This window comes from Canis lupus, chromosome 20, assembly GCF_011100685.1.
Source record: "Canis lupus familiaris isolate Mischka breed German Shepherd chromosome 20, alternate assembly UU_Cfam_GSD_1.0, whole genome shotgun sequence".
Lineage (NCBI taxonomy): Eukaryota > Metazoa > Chordata > Mammalia > Carnivora > Canidae > Canis > Canis lupus.
Window position 1 is genome coordinate 3,821,844 of NC_049241.1, and position 24,621 is coordinate 3,846,464.

The following is a 24,621-nucleotide window of genomic DNA, read 5'->3' on the forward strand; positions in this document are numbered from 1 at the left end:
CGGAGGCGGCCGAGGCCGGGGGCGTGTCCTGGGCGGGGCTGTGCCCCCCCCCCCCCCCCCCCCCGCCCGGTCGCGGAGCAGTGGCCAGCGCAGGGAGGGCCGGCCCCGGGATGTGAGTGAGGCGGGGGTGGGGGCGCGGGGTGGGGCGCCCGTCCAAGCCCCCGGGGCTCCCAGGGGTCCCTGTGGGCGGGAGCACGAGTGCGCGGGCTACCGGGCGGGCCCGCCAGGTGCGAGCCCAGGTACGGCGGGAGAGGGGCCGCTCGAGCCGGGTGAGCCCGGGCCGGCCCCGCGCCACTTCCCTGCGGCCCGAGGGACCGACCGGTGCGGGCCGCGGGGCTCCGACCTGGGCGAGGGCGCGCGACGTGCGCGGGTCTGACGTCGGCTCTCTCCCGGGCCCCACCAGCTGTGCGGAGGCCCCCCCGCCCCGCAGTGGCAGCAGCAGGAGCCCCGTTCTGGTCCCGGTGCGGCGGAGGCGGAGGTGTAATGTCGGGGGGGGGGGGGGGGCGGTCAGCTGCGTGGCGGGACTGAGGTGCTCTCCATCCCTGGGCGGGTTGGGCCACAGCCTGCGTGAACCCAGACCTGCTGTTTCTGGGAACTGTCACCCCAACCCCCAGCTCTCCCGGATAGGGCGCTTTCTGTGCTCAGCTGTTTGGATGCATTATCTCGCCACAGTCACATATTTTACAGTTAAGGAAACTGAGGCCTAGGGCCGCACAGCTGTTTAGCGTCGTTGTTGTAATGTGGAGGTGAGATGCTGAGGCCTTGCAGCCAGATTCACCTGGGTGCACATCGGGCGCCGCACAAATCTGCAGTGTGACCTTGGGCACGCCTTGGTTCCCTCTCCAGGCCTCCGTTGTGATGCTGGTGCTTACCTCCTAGGGCTTGGGTGAGGTTTGGGTTGGATAGTGCAGGGAAAGGGCCAGTGCGCAGTAAGGAGCTGCTCTCATGACTGTCGTTGCTGTTGCTAAGTGGCCCTTTTCCTGGGGCTGACGGAGCTAGAGGTACTGGGTCAGGGCTGCGTGGTCAGGGAGGAGGAGGCTGCTTTCCGCACTGAGACTGCCCCCATGTGTGTGTCTGTCCCTGTGCACACGGAAGGCCACACACAACTCAGCTGTACCAGCATGTGCCGGAGACCCGCTGGCCCATCGTGTATTCACCACGCTACAACATAACCTTCATGGGCCTGGAGAAACTGCACCCCTTTGACGCAGGGAAATGGGGCAAGGTGATCAGCTTCCTAAAAGGTATGGAAGGCCCTGTGAGACCCTACATCTGTTCCTTCCAGCCCACCTCCCCCACCCCAGCCCCCAGTCCCCTCCCTGTGTCTTCCCTAACACAAGCTGCACTGTTCCACCTCCAGGCTCAGCCCTCAGACTGCCTTCCGCTTGTGCTGGCAAAGAGTCTTTTCAACAGACTCTGAGCATGATATGTTGCTCTTAAGTCTTCACTGCTCCCCAGCACTGTGGGCTTGGGTCCAGTCTCTGTCCGTGCAGGCCCAGGAGAACGGGAGCTGATTAAAGATGGACAGAGGGAAACTGAGGTTTAAAAAAATCCAGTGTCTGTTCCCCATAAGCTCAGAGAGTCCAAGAAGCAGGGTGCCTTTGCCCCAACCGTACTGATTACAGATGGAGCAAGTTGGAGCCCAGAAAGGTTAGGGAACATGCTCAAAGTCACACAGCTACTAAGTGGCAGAATGGGGTCTAGAACTCAGAGCTCCAGGCTCCCACCTTTCACAGCTCATTCTGCTGACTAGGGCGGTGCTCTGGAGTGTAGTTTCAGCTTTGGCTCTGGTTTAGGTCAGAAATATAGGAATCACAGTAGGCTAGTGTGAGAATATTTTCCCTACCCGCCCCCCCCCACCCCGTATTAGGGGTTCTTTAAATTGACAGAAGTAGGGAATGTTACCTAGCATAGGACGAGGCATTGTGGATCTTGAAATCACATAATCCCGATCATGCCATGGAGAAAGTTTCACGTTGGGGCTAGCCTGTCTTTAACACCGAGGCCCATTTTCCCCTTTTAACAAATGTAGAGGAAGCAGCAGGCTCTGCACGTTGCAGAAAATAGAATCAAGTTACAGATTAATAACAGTTGGTCTCTATCACATATGTTTTCTATTTTTGGTTAACTTCTATTTATGGCGATTGATACCAATTTTCCATTTACAATAGTGACCAGAATGAGTATTCGAAGAAAACTCTAAGTAGAAAAGAGTACAAGTGGTGTGCCAGGATGGTGAGAACCCCGGTGTGGGGACGGGGGTGGGGTGGGGTGGTTAGTGAGACCAGCCTGCTACTCACCTCGAGGTTCTCTTGCCTTCTAGACTATGGTCCTTCATGCTCTGTTTCCAGCAGACCCAGCCTGAGCCACTCCCCCATTGCCCTTTCTTGGGAGCCCAGCAGCTCAGCATAGGGTTTTTTGTCTCCCTCATCTCTGAGCTGACCATCCTCCTGAGGTCTCTCCTCTGAGGATGTGGGTGGAAAGGAGGCAGGGGGCACATGGTGAAGGGCCTTCAGTGCTGCCAAGAAAAGAGCTGGCCTTTTGCCTGAAGGCAGTGGGGAGCCATGGAATGTTATTAAGGGGAAGAAGAGAGAGTAGAGAGTGCCTTCTGTATGTGGAGCTATATGTGGGAAATGTATGGAGCCGGTTGGTTTCTAAGGGTTACACATTAACACTGTTTCCTTAGATTCTGACCTTGTCCTTGTGATTTCTCTAGAACCCAGAGCATCATGGGTCTGTTCTAACTGTGCCCTAGAGCACTTCCTGCTCTTGGCTTCAGCATTTTCTTTTGCATAACAGAGCAAATCTTGTCTGGTGGATGCAATGTTACCCAAACATCAATTATTTGCAAGCCGCTTTTGGGACTTTGCCATATTCTCATACCACCTGCTCCATTGTTTACTTCTTCTTCTTATTTTTTTAAATTAACTTAGCTTCTGCTTAAAAAAAAAAAAACCTTAAACTTGTTTTAAAAGGAAACATTATATCATCTAAATGGGAAAATCCAGTTTCATTTGCCATAAATAGAAGGTCACGGTTAAAAAAATAAATGCAGCAAAACTGTAATTTTCAGGCTGCTTACTGTGGCCTGGCAGTCTGTGTGGCTACTGCTTTTTGGGTTAAAAAGGGAGATAAGCGAGGGCTTAGGCAGGCCTTAAAGAGAGGCCATACCCACTGAGCCTCCTATGACATCACCAGAAGGTGGAGGGAGAATCCAGAAGAGCTTTTCTCACTTTATGTTAACATTATTGATTTCTGTGCCACCTGCTTCTGAAAGCTGTCCAGCCACACCTGAGCTCACCTCTGGGCTGTCAGTGGCTTGGGAAACAAGGATTGCTGGGTGCCCAATGTCTGATGCCCTCTGGCCTGAGGGCCTGGCATCACGGGAGGTGACCTGTTCACAGAAGCCAGCAGCTGCCCACCTCCTGACTTGGGGCAGGGTGAGCAGAGGCCAAGTCTACAGCCTACTGGAGGAGGTGGTCTGGAGCTGGGTCTGCCTTCAGGTCATCAGGGAGATGGGCTGCCCACTTTGTGGTTTCAGAAGAGAAGCTTCTGTCAGATGGCATGCTGGTGGAGGCACGGGAGGCTTCGGATGAGGACCTGCTGGTGGTGCACACAAGACGCTATCTCAATGAATTGAAGGTACAGGGGTGGGGGCTTGGGGGGCTGCTGACTGGGAGGGGTAGCCAGAGCAGGGGCAGCCCAGCCTGGGGAAGCACAGCCTCCAGGGGCTCCATTCCTGCTCCTCATGTGAGCCTGTGGTCCCCAAGAGAAGGAGAAAGGTGTCATAAAAAGGCAGATACCAGGGATGGGCTAGGCTGCTCCAGGAGGTAGTGAGCTCCCTGTCCCTGGGGGTATGAAAGGGGAGGATGCCCATTTGGTGGAGTTTGAACCTTAATAGGGGTTTCTGGCTTCTACATTAGTGCCTTTCAATCTGCGTTCTATGAACAAGCCTCAGAGATCCTTGCTGACGTGATGGGTGAGGGGACCCCCGTCCCTTGTCCCTATCCAACCAAAGCTGTCCCATTTAGGTCTATCTTTATATTGGGCTGAAGTTTAAGATTCTATTCTAAGAACTGCTACTGCTAAAGATTTGTTGAAAACTGCTGGGCTAGAAACTAGTTTGAAACTCCCTGGGGCCAAGCAGGGACTACAAACAAGTGGTCAGGCAGGTGGGGGTGGTGTATGGGGGCAAATGGGGGAGCTCCTGCCCCTTCCCAAGTGGGTAGCTGCTACTCAGCTCCACTGTGGGCCCAGGGTGGCCTGGGGCCTGGCTTTCTAAGAGAAGTTAGAAATTCAGATTATTAAGCAGCAGTCCCTAGTTTCTTAAAGTGGCAACTCATTTCAAGATTTTTAAATCCCGGGATCCCTGGGTGGCGCAGCGGTTTAGCGCCTGCCTTTGGCCCAGGGCGCGATCCTGGAGACCCGGGATCGAGTCCCACATCGGGCTCCCGGTGCATGGAGCCTGCTTCTCCCTCTGCCTGTGTCTCTGCCTCTCTCTCTCTATCATAAATAAATAAAAATGTAAAAAAAAAAAAAAAAAAAGATTTTTAAATCCCATCTGCAGACCAAGCCAGGCCTATAGGCAGAGTGCTCGTGACTTCTTTGTGGCCTATAGGCCACAAAGCTCTCATCAGTGTTTGAGGGTCTGAGACCCCTGTGTGAGGTGCTCCCCTAGAGGGGATGCTAGGCTGGAGGGTTGCATCAGAACCTGGTGCTGCCAGCCTGCCCTGATGCGGGGCACGGTCAGGGATGCCACAGGTTCTCTGCCAATGGTATGGGAGCCCAGACTCCTGACCCCCAGCTCATCTTAGACCTAGCACCATGGCAGATGCTAGAGGTCACCAAGTGCCTCCCCTCTATAGGTGTAAAAGCCTAGGCCCAGAAAGAGGCCACAACCCTCAGGGAGACCCTAGGTAGGGCATCTAGATAGTCTTCCCGGCTCCTGGTCATGGCTGCTACCCATCCTCCTCCCAGACTCTGGCCCGAGCTGTGAGAATTCTAGATGGAGTTGCGACAGTGTCAGCTCATGAAAGATTACCAGGAAGAGGTTGAAACCTGGATCCTGGGAGAGAGAGGTGTGTGAGGCCTTGGCAGGAAGCCCAGTCCTTGGCTGCCCTGGTTTCCTGGGGACCCGGACATGCATGGTCACAGTCCACAGCCCAGGAGCAGGGCCAGGAAGACATGCCTGCCAGAGTCCAGAGGGTGAGGGTGGGGAGCAGGGACAGATGGCAGCGGGTTGGGGCAGGGAGGGACCAGAACAGAGTAGGGCCAGGGTGGACTGAATGTGAATGTGCCAGGGGAAGGCTGGGGGCAGAGGGGATAGAGGCTCTAGGACCCCACCTGTTTGAGACTTCAGGAGAACTATTCGGGGCTGACTGCATGGCTGGCCTTGGGCCCCTAAAAGCCTAAAGGCAGCTTACTGTGTGATAAATAATAATGATAAAAAGTGTTGACTGGTAGAGACCTAAGTAGAAAAATGAAGTCAAGAGCAGGAGAATTCAGATATGCCGACTGAGAGGACTAAGCAAGATGCTATGATTGGGCTTGTGTATTTGGTTTGGAGCTCCCTGGCAGCAAGAGCATAAGGAGAAACATGATGATTTCCATAGCACCTACTAAGGTGAAGTAGTCAGTCTTTCAGCACATCTGTATCAAATACCGACCGTGTTCTGGGTACAAAATGAAGAGTAAGCAAGTTTCCCTGCTCCCGTGGATTTGCATTTTTGTTGTGGGAGACCGAGAAGAAAGAAGTAACCACACAAGAGGACTTCACAGAGCACCAAGGGCTACAAAGGAAGGAAAATAGAGGGGTAGCTGGGTGGAGGACGATGGTTGATGGGGTGGCCTGGGAGGGAATAACATTCCAGAGCCACAGGCCAGGAAGGGGAGGGGACTTTGGCTCCTAAAGGGGTGAAGGGGGGAAGGGTGCTGGAGGCTGCACAGCACAAGGTCAGGATAGGCTAGCAGCACCTGGCCACCCTGGTCTTGCAAGCCATGGGAGGAGCTTGCATTTTGTTCCAGGTGCCATGGAGGAGTGATGAGGTGTGATGTGTCCTAGAGCTTCATGCAGGACATGGGCCCATCTGGGGAGTTTTGGCATTTAGGGGCTGCAGCTCAGGAACATCCCCCCTGCCCCCACCACATTCACCTGGAACAGTGCCCTGGAGAGTTCCTGCAGGTTTCTTGGCTCTTCTGTGCATCCTGTGGGATGCCACCCCCTCAACTGCCCCACCTCACTCTGCCCCCCACCTGTATCCCAGGGCTCATGCCTGGTCCTGTCCTGGTGTGGCCTTCGATGCTTAATATTTTAAGCATGGAAGGAGATGCAGTAGCCTGAGGTTTGCCAAGGTGTTATCCATTCAGGGGAAGAAATGTTTATAGAGCACCTGCTGCGTGCAAGGCCCAGAGTTGGCCCCATTGAGGGTTGGATTGGGCCAGTGCCAAGTTTTTGCCTTCTGCTAACCCCAGTGACTGTTTGCCTGGGGTGTGGGCTAGTGTGATGCTGATCTGACATCTTGACCTTGAATAGTGCTTGGGATACGTTTATCCAGCAAATATATATATATTTTTAATTCAGTAAGTATTTAATGAGCACCATTTTCTGTGTTCCAGGGAAGATATAACAAAAGAGATAGAGCCCCTCTCCTTAGAGCCCCTGGCATTTAGGTGGGAGAGAGTCAGCCAAAGACATGATAATGAAATCAATGATATGGTGTGTTCCAAGGCACTCAGTGCTGTGGGCAAAAGTACAGCAGAAAAGAGGGTGGAGGGTGGTGGGGACTGCAGTTTGAAATAGGGAGGCTAGGGAGGGGCTTACTGACATGTGATCATGGACTGGGGCAGTGAGGGAGGGAGTCAGCTATGTGGGAATGTGGAGGGAGAGCATTCCAAGTAGAAGGATCAGCAAGTGCAAAGGCCCTGAGGCAAGAGCATGTCCAATAGGTTCTGAAACAGTACTTGCCACTGGCTGGGACGAAATGGGAGGTGGGGGAGACTGGCAAGAGATGGGGTCAGAAAATGATCAGGGGCCAGGCCACACAGGGCCCTTTGTACTGCTGTGGCTTTGCTCTGAGGGCCATGGGAGCCAAGGAGTGTTTTAAGCAGAAGGACATGCAAGAGAAAGAGAACCATGGGTGCCCGAGGCACAGGAAGTCTGGCCACCTCTTGGACTTGGACCTAGTCACTGACCTCACAGCACTGGGAGGGAGGGAGACCTTAGCAGCAGAGCAGGGGTGGGAGGGGGCTGAAGTCTCAGTGGCAGAGGGTCTCTGGGGAAATGCCCCCCCCTCCAAGCTGCCTCCTATTCTTCTCTCTCTCTCTCCTCTTTTCTTCCCTGAGGGGACTCTTGTCTCCTTTTTTCTGTCATTCATGGTAAAATTCAGATAGCATCACCAGTAACCATTTTAAAGTATAAAATTCAGTGACATTTAGTACATTGACAATGTGGTGTGACCATCATGTCTCTTTAGTTCCAAAATATTTTCCTCGCTCCAGAAGGAAGTCTTGAGCCCACAAAGCGGTTATTCACCTTCCCACCTTCTCCCCTGCGCCTGGTCACCAACCACCAGCCCGTGTTCTAACTCCATGGGCTTGCCTTTTCTGGATGTCTCTTCCTGTGCGTGGAGTCCTACAATATGTGACCTTCAGTGTGTGGCTTCTTTCACCAAGCACAAGCGTGGAGTTTTCAAGAATCATCCATCCCGTGGCATGTATCTGCACTTCATTCCTTATTATGGCTGATTAATATTCTGGTGTGTGGAGAGACCACATTTTGTTTATCCATTCATCAGTTAACGGGCATTTAAGTTGCTTCTAGCGTTTAGCTTTTGTGCACAGTGTTGCTATGACTGTGCATGTAGGAGTATCTGCTTAGGTACCTGATTTCATTTATTTTGCTTGTATTCCTTGGACTGGAATTGCTGGTCATAGGGTAACTCTTTGAGGAAACCCCAAAATGATTCCCATAGCAACCGCACATTATATATTCCTAACAACTGTTCAAAAAGGTTCTAATTTCTCTACATTCTCATCTACCCTCGTTTTCTGGTTTGTTTTTGATCATGGCTAACTTAGTGGGTATGAGGTAATATCTCATTGTGGTTCTAACTTGCATTTCCCTAATGGTTCATAGCACTGATCTGTTTATTGGCCATTTTTATATCCTCTTTGAAGAAGTGTCTGCCCAAGTCACTGGCCCACATTAAGAAATTAGATTGCTTATCTTTTTGTTGTGGAGTGTTAAGAGTTCTTTGTGTGTTCTTGATATTATATGATTTGCAAATAACATCTTCTCCCATTCTGTAGATTTTATTCTTGCTCTCTTGATACTGTCCTTGGATGCACAAAATTTTTAAATTTTGCTAAACTTTAGTTTACCTATTTCATCTTTTGTTGCTTGTGCTTTTGGTGTCACATCTAAGAATCCATTGCCAAATCCAAGGTCATGAAGGTTGACTCATATGTTTTCTTCTAAGAGTTTTAGTTTGTGTCTACGTCTTTGGTCCATTTTGAGTTTCAGTCAATGCATATGTCTATCCTATGCCACTGCCACATTGTTTTGATGACTGAAGCTTTGTAGTAACTTTTGAAATTGGGACTCGCAAGTCCTCAAACTTTGTCCCTGAACAAAACAACTTGAAGTTGTTGGGGTTTGTGTGTGTGTGTGTGTGTGTGTGTGTGTGTGTGTGTTTTGAAGTCCTTTGAGATTCCCTGTGAATTATAGAATCAGGTTCTCTATTTCTGCAAACAAGGCCATTGGGATTTTGATAAGGGTTGTGTTGACTCTGTAGATGAGTTGTGAGAGTATTGTCTTTTTTATAATATTAGGTCTTACAACTCATGAACAGAAGATATTTTTCCATTTATTTAGATATTTAACTTCTTTCAGCAGTATTTTGTAGTTTTCAGGGTGCCAGTCTTGCACCTCCTTAAATTTAAAGTTAAATTTATTCCCAAGTATTTTACTATTTTTGATGTTCTTGTAAATGGTAAAATGGTAAAAATACTTTTAAAAAATATTTTATTTATTAGAGAGAGCATGAGCAGGGGGAGGGGAAGAGGGAAAAGAAGGCTCCCTGCTGAGCAGGGAGTCTGACATGGGGCTTGATCCCAGGACCCTGAAATCATGACCTGAGCCAAAGTCAGAAGCTTAACCAACTGAGCCACCTGGGCCTCCGTAAATAGAATTACTTTTTTTTTTTTTTTTAAAGATTTTATTTATTTATTTGACAGAGAAAGAGAGAGAGAACACAAGCAGGGGAGTAGCAGGCAGCGGGAGAAAGAGAAGCAGACTCCCTGCTCAGTGAGGGAGACCAATGCAGGGCTCAATCCCCAGGACCCTGGGATCATGACCTGGGCCAAAGGCAGACACTTAACTGGTGGAGCTACCCAGGTGCCCCTGAAATCTTTTTAAATTTCCTTTTTGGATTATTTGTTGCTAAGGTATTGAAATACAACTGATTTTTATGTGTTGATCTTGTATCCTGAAACTTTACTGAATTTAGTTCTTCAGTTTAATAGGGGTGTGTGTGTGTGTTCTTTAGGATCTTCTGTAGTCAGCGTCATGCCACCTGTGAAAAGAGATAGTTTTACTTCTTGCTTTCTAATTAGGAGACCTTTTATTTCTTTTTCTTGCCTAATTGCTCTGGCTGGAACTTCCAGTATGAGGTTGAATAAAAGTAGCAAAAACAGGCTTCTCTCTATCTTGTTCATGATCTTAGGCTGAATGTTTTCCATTTTTTAGTTACTGAGTATGACATTAGCTATGGGATTGGGTGTATGTGTATATGTGCACACTTATGTGTATGATAGATGCCGTCTACCAGGTTGAGGGAGTTGCTTTCTATTCCTAGCCTGTTGATTGACTTTATCATAAAGGGTGTTGGATTTTGGCAGAGGCTTCTTCTTCATCAACTGAAATGATCAAATGAATTTTTTCCCTTCTCTCCTTTTGCTCCCACTTCCACTGGGACTCTGAAGGGTTGCAGCTATCTCTTCCCTGAGAGCAATTCTTTTTCTATTTTTTTTCTTTTTTTTTTTTTTTTTTTTAGATTTTATTTATTCACGAGACACACAGAGAGAGGCAAAGACATAGACAGAGGGAGAAGCAGGCTCCGCCATGCAGGGAGCCCTATGCAGGACTCCATCCCAGGACTCCAGGATCATGCCCTGGGCCAAAGGCAGACACTCAACCACTGAGCCACCCAAGTGCCCTCTTGTTTTGGATTTCTGAGGGTCTACCTGAGGAAATCAGGCAGCTGGAGAATAGAGCCTTCTAGAGCTGAGAGTATGGGGCATGTGTGGATCCCAGAGGTATCTCCAATTTCATGTGTCCTGCTATCTGTGAGATCCCCAAAAGGCTGAATTGGACATGGAGGCCCTGACACCTGGCCAGGCCCTGAGATAGGGAAGCTCGCAGGCCATGCCCTTTGGTGGGCAATGGACATTACGCTTGGGCAAACCTCCCTTGTTCATGTCATTCATTCATTCATTCATACATTCATTCATTCATTCAGCACTGTGGGGGTCAAGTTCTGTAGAGCAGCGGTTCTGAAACTTGCTTAAGCAGAGCCTGCTAGGAATGGAGGTGCAAGGGATTCCTTGAGGGCAAGCTTCCCTATGAAACGTATAAGAGAGGATGGGAGGTGTAGAGAAGCTGGGCACATAGGAGGGAGCAGTAGAGGTGTGGCCTCGCTGGACCACAGAAGCAGCTCTGGGCTGTCTCAGGAGCAGGGCCAGGCTGTCACAGCCCCTTATCAGCCAGTCACTGTTTTGGGCTCTACTGGGGGGCACAGGTGAGGTGGCCTCCTCTGAGGAGTATGCAGGTAGAGGTCTGGGCAAGAATAGACAGCATGTACTGTAAGCACCTACTGTGTGCCAGGCGTCACTCTTGGCCTTGTCTATATGGCAGGAATGAGGCATGTGCCTACCCTCCTGGCCCTTGACATCCTTCTGGAAGGGACAGATAGCAACAGAGACATATGTCAGGTGGAGACAGGTGCTGTGCAGAAAGATGAGGCAAGGGTAGGGGTGGGAGTGGGAGGGGGGTGCCCAGCGGGGGTACTTCAGATGGGGAGATGAGGATAGGCCTGGTGGATGGGTTTAAGTTCTCATTTTAGGACTGATGGGGAGGGGCTCCTGTTTCATGGATGTGGAGTCAGGAGGGAAGTAAAGGGCCGTGCCCAAATTCACCAGCAGTGGCAGAGACCTGAGTTGGACCAGTCTGATTCTGAGGAGGACTGCTGAGCCCTGTCCCCGCCCTGCTTCCATCTAGCCCATCTCTCAATGCCCTTGCCTGGGGCCAGGCTCTCAGAGGGCCTGACCTGCTGGCAGAACTGGGCGCTTTCATCTCCGCCTGCTACGCGCACGTCCCAGATAAAGTATCTGCCCTCCCTCTGTCGTGCTCCCACATGGCCCCATCCTCCAGGGCCTGGTCACCAGCCTGCCCCACCCCCTCATTTATTTTTCACCCTGGCCACTGGTAGTTTTTCTAGAGCAGCACTATCCAACAGAACTTTCTGCCATGATGGAAATGTTCTAGAAGGGCTCTGTCCAGGAGCCGTTAGCCACATTTGGCTACTGAGCACTTGAACTATGGCTAGTGAGACCGAGAAACAAACTTCTATTTTTTAAATTGAAGTATGGTTGTTTTTTTTTTTTTAATCAAAGTCACAAAATTCTAATTAAAATTTTTAAAATTAATTTAAAAGTGAACCGAAATAGCCATGTGTGGCTGATGGCCACTGGATTGGGCAGCACAGGTCTAGATCATCAGTAGGCAGTGTCACTGCCTTGTGCAGAAACCACCGCTGGGCCTGGGAGAAGGCTGACACGTCTAGCACCCTCTTTCACGGCCGGAAGTGGAGATGCGTTGGCAGACGTGCACCTTCTCCCAAGGGAACTGGTCCCCTTGGCTAAATCCCAGATGTGCTTCTGGTGACTTTATGCCTGGCTCATGTAAAATTCATTTTCTAGCCTAGGAGGTTCCCCGTGGGTCCCACATGACTGTAGCTTTTCAAAGATCAGTACGTGTTACGTAAAAAGTAAAGGAGGCTGCTGGAGGTTTGTGGCCAGGAAGTTTGGGAAACGGGGCGAGACGAAGTTAAACAGGATTCTTCACTGTGAAATTTAGAGCCTTTAACACGCCAGAGGGTGTTGTGAATGTCCAGGAGGCGGACAACATAAGCCGTGTTTCCCAGACTTGTTTGACGCGGAACCCTTTCCTGATGGAGAGCTGAGCTAGACAGTCGTTGTGGAACGTACTTTAAAAAATGCCCTTTTCATGGTTTTGCATCTATGTTGGACCCCTCAGGAGGCAGGATAAGGTTTCATTTCCTTTCCATCCTTATTCCCTGCTAGTTTGCTGAGGCGGAGAGGGAGGCAGGGGACCTAGTGTGTTCCCTCGGTGACTCATTTAGTTTTATAGTTTTAATTCATAGCAAACGGTGGCTCCATGCCTCCCATGTGCCAGGCCTATGCTGGGCTGTGGGACTGGTGTGCTGAACGCATAGAGCTGGCCACCTTCCGCTCCCTGGGTCTGTCCCCCATCACATATGTGCACGTGCACACATATGCCACATGCACACAGACATGGACAGGTCTTGGAGCTTTCCAACCTTCCTGCTCTCAGCCCTAGCACCCCCACGTCCTCCCAGGTCCTGTGGGGCCTCCATGTTGTACAACCAGAGGGCTGGGGCTTGAGGAAGGCTGGCTGGGTACCTCTTTTCAGCCTGCAGGTGGCAGAGGTTCCATGGGCCCTGCTCACCAGCTCCTTCACTTGAGTGAGGTAGCCAAGTGAGCTTCCCCAGCCTTCAACTGTCCTCAGCCTTGGTGGCCTGAAAGGGGTGGCCACACAGGTGGTTAGTGCAGTTCAAGGCAGCATGGGTGCCCAGCATACCCGGACCCTGACAATGTCTTCCCTTTTGGCTGGGGTGGCTGCAGTGGCCCCTACAAGGTTGACATGGGTCCTGTCCCGGCCATGAGTGGTGCTCTCTAGCTAGGAAGCCTGCCAGGACTTTCTCAGGTGTGTGCCCTTTGTCTGTCTCACTCCATCCTTGGCCCTTCCCTCTCCCTCTCTGCTGACTCCTTTCCCTCGTTGAGCAAACCTCTCCTGCCCTAAATCTCCTCTCCTGGTGGGGGAACCCAGTGGCAGTGCTCCCTGTCTTCAACACCTCTCTCTCTCTTTTTAAAAATATTTTATTTATTTGTTCATAAGAGACACAGAGAGAGGCAGAGACACAGGCAGAGGGAGAAGCAGGCTCCTCGCAGGGAGCCCAATGTGGGACTTGATCCCTGGACTCCAGGATCATGCCCTGGGCCGAAGGCAGATGCTCAACTGCTGAGCCACCCAGGCGTCCCAGCACCTCTCCTTGCTTATTCCTTCCTGAAACTTCTCTCTGCCTGGCCACCTGAATGCCCTACCTCTGGCCTGCCCTAACCTGTCCCAGAACAGCCCTCAATTGTCCCAGTGGGCTACACTTCTGGGCTTTACCCTTTAGGTGTGGAGTGTTGTGGTTCCAACCTTGCATCCTTGACCCCTCTGTCTGCCTATCCCTCTCGTATTGTCTGTTAACTGTTCCCCTCTCACCTCTCCGGGGCCCTCATCATCTCTGGCTTCCCCCCGCCCCCTGAGGGGCAGTGGCTGCTTCTATTGGAGTTCTCCTACATGGTCCTCCTGGTGTGGCCAGAACAGCTTGGGAAAGCATTGTCTGATGGCTCTCTGCTGCTCTGGCGAGGCTGTCTGAGAACAGTCTCTGGCAGCCCAGGCCCTATGTGACAGGCACAGTCCTGTCCCAGCCGTACCCAACTTCTCGGGAACTTGGACTTGCTTTCCGTCTGCTAGCAGGTGTCTTTCCTTTCACCTTGACCCTGATATCTGGGCAACTTTGTTTCACTTTCAAGGTCACTGCCTCCAGAATGCCTCTCTGCTCCCACCCGGACACAGACCGTGCTCTCCATCGAAGGCTTTGTCGCATTTAAGTGCCTCCTCACTAGTCTCCACCTTGGCACCTGCTGCCTAGCAGACACTCAGTAAACATTTGCAGAGGGCCCTGGGCCCCACTGAGGTCCTGCCTGGGGTGAGAGCAGACGACGCAGATGCAGGTACATCCCCAGCCAGGCAGGAGATGGTTCAGGATCTGGGTGCATGGACGTTTGCCCAGGGGCCTGGGCAGGGTCATAGGGAAGGCTGTGTTCTGATCTGGGGGCAAATGCCTTTTGGGTACCCTGGACCCTCCTGCCTCAGCAGCCGAGATGAGGGCCTGATCCCCCTTTGGAGGGAGATCTGATTCCCGGTGCATGAAGAGGTCACGCTGTGCCAGGAGAGCAGGAGACCTGGGCTTCCAGTGCCGACGCTGCCAGTGACTCACTGTGTGACCTTGGAAAGAAAGATCTTCCCAGGTCAGGGCCTCAGTGTCCCCTCCTTTTGTACAGTGGGCAGGCTGGGCCAGTGCTGGGTCTGCAACCCCTGTGACTTGCAGCTCTTGTTGTGGGCACAGGAGGGCAGCCAAGAGCTGTGGAGCACAGAGGAAGGGACCGACAGTTTTAGGGAAACTGCTCTTTCCGGAGCCCAAAGCTGGGTGGGGGGCTCTCATTTCTGACCAGTTTGACAGTCTGCCAGACTGGAAGTTCCAGGGCACCTTGAAACCGGCACTACAAGGAATCGGATTTCCCAGCTGCAGCCTCTGAGCTCTGCCAGCAGTGGGAGGCCAATGGCCTGCGTCTCTCCCTCCGCAGTGGTCCTTCGCTGTTGCGACCATCACAGAGATCCCCCCTGTCATCTTCCTCCCGAACTTCCTTGTGCAGAGGAAGGTGCTGAAGCCCCTTCGGACCCAAACAGGAGGAACCATCATGGTAGGTGGGGAGGCTGGCAGAAGGACCTGCTGGGCTTGGGACCCCCACACCTCTGGGCTTCCCCCCCTCCCCAGCTCTCCGTCTGGAATACGCTCCTCCCTCTTGGTAATTGCATAAAATCCTAAATAGTCCTCCAGGCACAGCAACAAGGACTTTTTCTCCCAAAGCCTCTCCCACGTGCTCTGCTGCCTTGGGGACACTGAATTCCTTGTTCCTCCGCCCACCCCCCATCTCCTATTGGAGTTACCGTATTTGCTGGTATATAAAGACATGTCCCTATGCCCCAGAGAGTATATAATCAAACTGGCACCAATATACTCAACTCAAGGTGGAAAAGCAAACCCCCATGACTTCAGTGATGGGTCATGCTCTGCTCACCTGGCATCATGGGTATGGCAGTAAAGAGCACTCGCAGCAAAATGAGGTTTCACATCCCCTATGTAGTTGTCTGTAAAACACAGAAAGAAAGGCAGAGACACAGGCAGAGGGAGAAGCAAGTTCCCTGTGGGGAGCCCAATGTGAGACTCGATCCCTGGACCCCGGGATCATGCCCTGGGCCAAAGGCAGACGCTCAACCACTGAGCCACCCAGGCATCCCAACATTTCAGCTTTAAATGTAGGATGATCTAACCCAGGGCTGGATCAAGACCTGTTGATCCTGATAGTTTTCTTTCTAGCTTTGCAAATTTGTACTTTTTTGTTTATTTCTTGAGGTATTACTGCCCACCCCCAAATGATGATTTCTTACAGGATTTTGGTATTCAGGCTGCCATATTTCCATGGGAAAAAAAAAAAAGTCTATTTTCCCTTTGAAGGCCCTGTTAAGATCATTGTCAGCTCACATGTGATCATAACCACTTTGATTTCTTCCAGTTTCTTTGCATAATTGCAAAGGGGCTGATGTACTGCACATCTCATATGCCAGCCAACCCGGTACTTACTTCCAAGCCTGAGTCCGAGCTTGCTGGAGGGTGGGTACCGCCTGAACCCTACCTTATAGGTCAGCCCTACGTCCCACTGACTGGACCTAGTGTCTATGGAATGAAGGAGCGAATCCGTGAATGAGTGAGTGAGGGAAACAGTTGCCTGTGCCTCTCACCCTGTGCTTGTCTCCAAAGGCAGGGAAGCTGGCCATGGAGCGAGGCTGGGCCATCAATGTGGGTGAGTGCCCTGGCCAGCCTGGCCTGCTGGGTCCTGGGGGCTGGGAGGGCCAGGTAGCTGCTCTGTGAGGCAAGGCTCTGGTGCCTCCAGAGCCACCCTGAACCTCCTTATTAAGTGGGATGGGGGACAGTATGCAGCCATCTGGTGTCTGGGAGGGATCAACCAGTGCCTCCATCTGGTGTGGAATCCTTCTCTAAAGGAGTTCCCCAGCTCTGCCTTTGCATACTTCCAGTGACAAGGAGCTCACTCCTCTGCAAAAGCCTGCATCATCGCCTGGGCAGACCTGAATGGGGCTCAAACCTGCAGCATTTCAGTCTTTTCTGAAAAATCTCCCATCAGCCTCCTGGGGCCCAGGACCACCCGCAGGGGTTTGGTCACATGATGGGCAGACAGGCCTGGGTCAATACCATGTCCTCCTCGGGGACCTGAAGGCTGATAGTCTGAGGTTCCCCGGACTCCCCTGCAAGCCTGGCTCATGGGATGGCAACACACATCTTCCTTGTCCCTTATCTGTCCCTCACTGAGGCGCAGCACTTCACAGTTAGCACACCTCTTTGCTGTCTGGCCTCTCATCTGAGCTGGGCATCATTGTTGTTGATCCCACTGTACTGACGAGGACACAGCTATGGGGAGCAGCCTGGTGGCTTGCTCAGAGTCTGGAGCAGAGGACCCCTACTTTGCCTGTGAGCTCTGCAAGGCCAGGGGCTGGGGCTTTTCCAAGTTGGCATCGCCAGGTACCCAGCCTTGGGTCTGGCATAACTGTGATGTTATCATAGACTGCTGAACAGATGAATGAAAGAGGCACACTCTGCACGTCTACAGCAGGGTCCTCACGAAGACCCCGGGAAGCCCTTCTCCTGTGGAAGGTGTTGTGACCTGACAGTTAAGAGCCCAGGCCCGGATCCAGCCTGGGTTTGAATCTTGGCTCAAGAGGGCTCTCGTTAGTGAGCTGTGTGATCCCAGGCGAGGTGCTGAGTTTCTGTGTGCCTCAGTTTCTTCATCTGTAAAATGGAGATGATGGTACTAGTGCCCCTACTTGGAGCTGTAGGGAGGTTTCTATAAGTTCTGTGCCCAGTCTGGGAGTTCACAATTGGCTGTTATCTCATTATTAAGATCTGTTGACAACCTGTTGGTGTGAAAAGAGACGAGTCCTTTGTAGCCATGGGTCCTGGATTCGAACTGCTGGGTGGGACAGTTGTTGGGCTCAGTTTCAGAGGCCCCTGAAACTCGAGTTCTTTTTGTAGGGGTTGCGGGGCAATGGGCTCTCAGGGTGGGGTAGAAGCAGGGGCCGGATCCTGGTGTCCAGGGCCTCCCCATTGCCATGAGTGCCCATGACCAACAGAAGGTGCCCCTCCTGGCCATCACTTTCTACCACCTGCAGAATGTGGGTGATCCCAGGGTAAACGGGCCCCCATAGCCCCACCACCCCTTCCAGGCATGGGAAGTCACATAGAGGTGGCCTGGCCCTACAGAGGCAAGGAACAACTTTTTGCCTTGGGCCCCTCGGGGTTGTGACGGGTAGTGGGGGGGGAGTGACTTGTCAGGACCACCCTGAGAGGTTTCGTACTCTGGGCAGGGATAGCCTTGATGACAAAGCTGTCTTCATGACTCGGGGTTCTCAGTTCATTTTGCCAATCTGGAGTTCCCGGAGCCTGGCTGAGCAGGGCTGGGATACGGGCAGGATGTAGGGGCAGGGGAGTGCCTGGCCCTGACCACACCGCGTCTGCCCTCCTGCAGGTGGAGGCTTCCACCACTGCTCCAGTGACCGGGGCGGGGGCTTCTGCGCCTACGCGGACATCACACTGGCCATCAAGGTGCGCCCGAGAGCACGTGGGGACTCGCCTCCAGGAGCCCTCCCGGGGGTCCCCCCGCCACCCCCAGTTTGGTGTTCTCCACATGACAGAGAAGGGAACTGAGTCCCAGGAGGAGAGGAAGCGTGCAGGTTGCCCAGGCAGTCACTTGCTCATCTGCATGGCCTGTTCTGCAGGGAGATCGCACAGCCTCCAACAATGGCAGGGACAGGAGACAGCAGCCTATTTGTCAACAATATAGGGAGCGCACTGCTCCCCCAGAGTGAGGAGCAGGTAGAAATAAAGATGGGGATTGCAATGGCTGGTTCCGGCAGGCTCAGCCCTGCCCCAGCCTGCACTGGCCATGGCGTACCTCATTTATGCCTCACCTGTGCAGATGAGGAGACCCAGGCCCAGAGAAGCAAGGGACAGGGCTCACACTATCCCTGCTTACACCTCTGTGGGGTTGCAGAGCTCCCCTTAACCACCCTGTGCCTGGCCTGGTTCTGGCGTCAGGAATGGCCTGGTGTGGTCTCTGTTCTCACAGGGCACACAGACTAATAGGGGCGGGGGGACAGGTCAGCAGACCCTGGCCATTCAGAGAGAGGGATACACGGGAGACCTTCCAAGAGGGTGGGGAAGGGGAAGGAAGACTTCCCGGAGAAGGCGGCATGAGAACTTGGCCTTGCAGGATAAGGCAGGGAACGCAGGATGAAGTTCCAGGTCCAGCCTTGAGGGAAGGTTTCCCCCTTCCAACCTCTATATATTTCCTGAGGAATCCTGGGCTGTCCCTGAGGGCTAGCCTGCCTGCCCTGCTCCTGACCTCCAGCCCCCTAGGTCACAGCACATGCTGCCTCCTCCAGGGAGCCTTCCCTGACCCCTCACACATGCTTCTCTCAAGCCACACAGTCCTCCTGGGCGTGAGGTCTTTGCCTGGTGGCCTGATTGTCCACAAGTATGTGCGGCCTCCCGCCTGGCCCCTTACCAACTAGGAATCCCTGGGGCTGTGTCCTCTGGCTGTGTGGGTTCTCACGGCCCCCCTCCCTTCCCCTGGCAGTTTTTGTTCGAGCGAGTGGAGGGCATCTCCAGAGCCACCATCGTTGATCTTGATGCCCATCAGGTGAGTACCCTGTGGGGCTGCAGTCTCCTGGCCCGGCCTCCTCGGGCCCCCATGACAGTCAGCTGTCACATGACTGCCCATCGTGGGGCTCCCTTCCCCCTGGGAACATTGCCAAGCCCCAGGCCGGGTCTCTGCCACCCCCACCCTGATCTGCCTTTCTCCTCGCTGCCCATCTTCTGAGCCTCAGGCTGGAAGCAGAGGGTCCGTCTGTCCCTCTGCCCCACTCAGGCCACCCAGCACGCTGGCTTCTCCTTGCTTCTGTCAAACCCAAGGGTCCTTGCTCCCTTCTGACCGCCCAACACACCAGGCCGAAGGCTCTTCCTGAAGCTGGGTCTGCTGATGCCATGCTCTCTAAAGCCTGCTGTGGCTTCCCAGTGCTTCCTAGTCAGTTTGAGGTGCTACCCCCTGTGGAGAGCTGAGGACCACTGTGGCCCTGGCCCTCAGACAAATGCTTACACACCTGTCTTCAGGGTTACTTGGGCCTGAGGCCACTACCCAAGAACTCACGGCCTGAGGGTGAAGCAGCAGAGGGCAGGGCTTCCTTCTCAGGACTCTAAATTGAGGGTTGGCTCCTCTGGCCAGACAGGACAGGACATTAAATGGGCACTTGGGGACGACTCCCTCACCCCTGCTGTTGTGCCCTTGTGCTGGCGGGTGCCCCACTGTGGGGCTTGTGACGCTGAGCTTCAGAACCTAGTCACACCTGCACAATCCTTTCCAGTTTACCTTTCACGCCCCCGACCCTAGCTGATCCTACCTGCAGACTATAGAGAGTGTGGCAGGGCTAGAATTCCTTTCTCATCCCATGGAGAAAAACTCAGAGGGCTGGGGCTTGCTCCAGGTCACACTAGAAGACCACGGGGCTGGGATTTGAGGTTGAATTCCAGCTCTGCCACTTAACAGCCAAGAGACTCCCTGCCTCCAAGGGCCAGCTGAGCTGCCCAGGCACATGGGCCATTTCCTGGGGGGGGTGTGTGTGTGGGGGTGTTCCTTCCTTGTTGAGGGCACCTGCGTGCAAGCAGCTTTCATGTCCTCCCCACAGGGCAATGGACATGAACGGGACTTCATGGGTGACAAGCGTGTGTACATCATGGATGTCTACAACCGGCACATCTACCCTGGGGACCGCTTTGCCAAGCGTAAGCTGCCCCTTATCCTTCAGTGTTAAATGTACTCCTGCTTGGATGGAGCACTCTCTCTGGGGTGTTCCCCACGTGCTGGGCTCTGCAGAAGGCACTTCATTTATTCTCAGCATCCCTGCAAGGCAGGGATTGTTTCCATTTTACAGACATGCAGACTGAGAATTAAGTCGCTTGCCCCATTCAAAACCCCATAAACCTTTCCAATATTATATTAGGGTAATATAATTCCACCAGAGGAATAAAACAGAACCCCTCCAACGTAGGCATTTTTCTGGTAGAAAACAGGGAATGACCAAAAAAGAAACGGCAGGAAAAATTTGATAAATAGAATATAAAATAAGATGACATAAACCAGGTCAAATATAAAAATTGTTAAAATAAATGGAGTGGGTGAAACTGATCAATCAAAATGCAGAGACTCCTAGATGGACCTGGAAAACACAGCAACCTGCCCGCTTTGCAAATAAACAGGGGACATTTGTGCCGGTGCATCTGTTGAGGGTAATTCCGCCCCAGATGTGGCCCAGGGGCACGGTTTCTGAACTGAGTCTTTCCAAGGTGCTGGAGATTTGGGCCTGTTGGGCACAGCAGGGTGGCTGCATTTCTGGGCAGAGGCTCCAGGAGGCGATGAAATCAGATTATCACCCATAAGGGTTCTAAATCCTCAGGGCAAAGTGTTTTATCTGCAGCCCCTTCCCTCCCTTGGGCCCCCTTGGCAGTTCTTAGCGCTCTTTGGCTTCATTTTGGCTGGCATGAGGCAGAGCAGTGCTGGAGTCAGACCCTTTCCAATCCTGCCTGAGGTCCCAGGCAACCCTGACCCTCCTGAGCCTGTTTGCCTTCTTTGCACATGAGGGCTGTCCCTGTCTCCCCCACAGAGGCCATCAGGCGGAAGGTGGAGCTGGAATGGGGTACGGAGGATGATGAGTACCTGGATAAAGTGGAGCGGAACCTGCAGAAGGCCCTCCAAGAGCACCTGCCCGACGTCGTGGTGTACAACGCGGGTACCGACATCCTCGAGGGTGACCGCCTTGGGGGGCTGTCCATCAGCCCACAGGTGCGCCCCGACCCCGGGGGGGGGGTGCGGGGTCTCCCCTGGGGACCCGCGGCAGCAGGAAGGCGGGCAGCACTGGTGCTTCTCCTGACGTCAAGGAGGGGCCGGGTGGGGAGGGCTTCCCGAAGCCACGGGGACCCGGCCCGCCTGAGCCGGCCCCCACCCTCCCTCTGCAGGGCATCGTGAAGCGGGACGAACTGGTGTTTCGGGTGGTCCGGGGCCGCCAGGTGCCCATCCTCATGGTGACCTCGGGCGGCTACCAGAAGCGCACGGCCCGCATCATTGCCGACTCCATCCTTAATCTGTACAGCGTCGGGCTCATCGGGTCTGAGTCCCCCAGCCTCTCGGCACAGAACTCAGACACGCCCCTGCTGCCACCCGAGGTGCCCTGACCACGCTGCCCTCCTGCTCTTCCATGGCTCCCCGCCTGCCTCAGCCCCGCCCGCCCCTCAGTGCTTCTCCTTTTCTAACCACGGGGGTGGTGGGGGTGGCTGCCAGGAGGCGCCGAGGGGCAGGGGCCGGGCCCTCACAGGGCTGGCCTTGGGGGCAGACCCCCGCGCCCCCATTGGGTGTCAGGGGTCTCCGGGCCTCTCAGTGGCTGGGGGCTGAAGGCAGGGCCCGAGTCCCAGCCGACTCACGTGGGGTTGCGGGTCCAACCAGGCCCTGCAGAAAGGTGGGCAGTTTCCCAAGGTCGGAGAATGGGAGGTGAGGCTTTGGGGGCCCAAGTCACAGGATCTGCTTCACCCTGTCTTCCTCACCTCAGGGAGGGCACGGGCATCCGTGGGCATCCGTGTGGGTGGGCCTGGGGGCCAGGTGCCACAGCTCGGCCTCCCGGGGGTGGTGGGCTCTGGACTCCCAGCCGACAGGCAAGAGCCCTGGTCCTGGACGTGACGGGTGGCCCGGAACGGCATGCGAGTGGGTTTTCCCATCTGGTATTCCCCTTCAGTGAAGCAAGGGCTGGACCTGCTTTCCCAGGGCTCCTCGGTGGTGATAAGAGCAGGAGAGGGCCCGAGGAGCCCCAAATCCATGTTCCAGCCATGGTCTTGCCTGTTTGGGGAGAGTAACAGGTTTTGGAGGAAGAACGCTTGGCTCAGTGAGGGGCCTCAGCACTGGAGGCTTGAGGGGGCTGCTGACCCTGGTGGGGAGGGGCAGAGGAAGGTGAAGCCCAGAAGGGGACCCTGGAGATGGGGACAGGTGGCCAAGCTGAGTCCTGTGGGACCTGAGGCCCCAAGTATGGTAGCCGGGCTGGCGTTCCTGGAGGTAGTTCAGAGCTCGCCATCCTGGTCTATAGGTTGTATGGGTAAGACCTGGGGCAGGAGCTCGGGGGGCGGGGGGTGGGGGGGTGGAACAGGGTGTGGCTACAGCCTCCACTGTCCTCACTCAAAGTTCCCAGGTCCTGACTATGCTTGTGTCTGAGGTCCCAAGGGGGCCCTGACCTCGTCCTCAGCTTTAATCTGAAGGGAACACTCAGGGCCACCCAGGAAGCTGGGTGGGGTGAGCATCCACGCATCCACCCCTTTACCTGAGTGTGTTCTTAGCGATCATGGGTGGGGGGTGTGAGGAGGGAAAGCGAGCCAGCTGAGGCATATCCCTGTCCCCGAGCAACCCCACCATGGGGCTCATGTTCACTACCATCTGGGGGTAATCTTGCATCCTCCCATGTACTCCCTTGGTGCTCCCGCTCCTGGGGGACAGGAGGAAGGGTTTCAAAATCATGAACTATAAAAAAGACTGACCTCCTGGACTAGACCTCGAGGCACTAACCACGCACTTGGACTCTGCCCCCCGCCCCCTGCCCCGCCCGGCCTGACTGAAGGTACCTAACATCCCCTCACGTCCACCTGGAGCCTGCGACACGTGGGGGCAGGCAGTGGGCTCGCTTCATCACTGTTGAGCTGCTGTTTGTAGAGAACCATAAAGGCTCTTCTTGATTGGACTGGCTGCTGTGTGTTCTTGAGATGAAACATTCTTATCTCCTAAGGATTAGAGGAAAGAAGGGTTTCAGATTCACATAGCAGAGGCTGGACATCAGCAGCTGCCCCATAATTGCTAGTATTTTATCCCATTCTCAGAGTCCAGCGAAGTAGGTCATTGTTCCCATTTTACAGGTGAGGCATTTGAAACTCAGCAAGGAATTTGCCCCAGGCCACACATGTGCTAGAACCAGGCTTGAGCCTAGCTCTGCCAGATGCCTCAAATCTGGCAGGGGGTGAAGGAAGGAGGTGGGACCTGGGACCTGGGACTGTGTGGAGAGGGGAGGCAGCTGGGGGGCCCTGGCAGGGCAGCAGGTGAGGTGTGGGGGCAGTCTCCCAGCCCTGGGCTGTGGTTGGAGCATGGGGATGGGGCACAGGGCTGGTCTGGGGCAAAGGGGTCCAGGCAGGTGGAGAGCTGAGCCTGTCCTCAGCCTGCAGAGTGACCAGGGCATCCCCAGTGTTGGTGGCACACCCTGGATGGGAAGCAGGGTGGCCCCCAAGTGTTAGTGCCAGGGACAAGGACATCTGGTGTGATCTGGTGAAGATACCTGGGTGGTGGTGGGGACAGGGGTCCAGTTCAGCCCTGGCTGGGTATAAGGAGGAGGATGAAGGCTGACAAGGGCCAGGCCCTGTTCCAGGCTCTCTGCACGGAATACCTATCAGACATCACAGAACTTTGAAGTAAGAACTATATTTATCTCTGTTTTACAGATGTAGATATGAGGCTTAAAGAGGGGTTGGTTAGTTGCTTGAGGCCCACAGCTAGTGAGTAGAGGAACAGGATTTGAACTAAGGCCTCAGCTCCAGAACTTAGAAGCCATTTCCTCATCTGTAGGATGAGACCTCTGAAGGTGCTCATTTAAAGGTGGTTCCAGAAATAAATACCGTAATGCATGGAATGCACTTAGGCCATTTTCTTGGCACCCAGTATATGTTAATCATGACAATCACGATTCTCCTGTAGGTCAGGTTAAGAATCAAGGACAGTTGAAGCAAAGCGTTCAGGATCTCTTAGGATCTGTGTGGTTTGCTATTTGCAAATGATAGCCCAAGTTATAGAAACCCAGAGGAACATGCCGACTTTGTGAAGTGCTGAGGGTCTGGCCCAGCAGCCTTGCTGACTGGGTGGTTCTGTGGCCCAGGGTGAGTGTGAGGACAGGCGAGGGGAAGTCTGGGGTCAGACATGTGCTACAGAGAGAACTGGAGGGGGGCAGGCAAGCTTGGGAAAGCACTGTCCAGTGGGAGCCCACTGCGAGCAGCCCTGGTACCTGGCAGGTGTGAGATTTCTGCAAAAGACCCCATCCCGAGCCTCCTGGAGATCTGGAGCGTGAAATCTGACTTGGGAGGCAGGGCAGCTCTTGCCAGCCTGGTACACAGGGGAGTGGGCCGACCTTAGAGCCCACACCCACCATATGGGAGCTCTGCTCTACCTGGATCTGAATACGGGGCCTTGGGCAAGTGTCTCAGCCTCTCTGAGCCTCCTCCTCAGCCATCCTGGTGAGTCACGGTCCTGAGCCTATGGAGCTGGAGC

General features: G+C 53.8%; 1 protein-coding gene across 10 annotated transcripts; it reads left to right on the forward strand.

Moving 5' to 3' along the window:
* Window positions 1-48: 48 nt before the first annotated feature.
* On the forward strand, window positions 49-23,053 carry HDAC11 (histone deacetylase 11). Of its 10 annotated transcripts, none has more exons than XM_038565519.1 (10): window positions 49-112; window positions 1,096-1,244; window positions 3,542-3,642; window positions 14,737-14,853; window positions 15,972-16,014; window positions 17,752-17,828; window positions 18,862-18,924; window positions 19,967-20,063; window positions 20,942-21,120; window positions 21,294-23,053. In XM_038565519.1, coding segments are annotated over exons 1-10 (1,044 nt in total). In that variant the 5' UTR covers window positions 49-110; the 3' UTR covers window positions 21,510-23,053. The 10 variants fall into 10 exon arrangements, with proteins under 10 accessions (XP_038421447.1, XP_038421445.1, XP_038421450.1 ...); XM_038565517.1 differs by lacking the exon at window positions 15,972-16,014 and adding an exon at window positions 18,002-18,098; XM_038565522.1 differs by lacking the exon at window positions 15,972-16,014 and adding an exon at window positions 18,002-18,098 and having other exon boundaries at window positions 20,942-21,067.
* The last annotated feature ends 1,568 nt before the right edge of the window (window positions 23,054-24,621 follow it).

Coding starts and splice junctions, on each gene's coding strand:
- HDAC11 (XM_038565517.1), top strand. Junction 20,064..20,941: donor TGGGGACCGCTTTGCCAAGC/GTAAGCTGCCCC, acceptor TCTCCCCCACAG/AGGCCATCAGGCGGAAGGTG. Junction 21,121..21,293: donor GGCTGTCCATCAGCCCACAG/GTGCGCCCCGAC, acceptor CTCCCTCTGCAG/GGCATCGTGAAGCGGGACGA.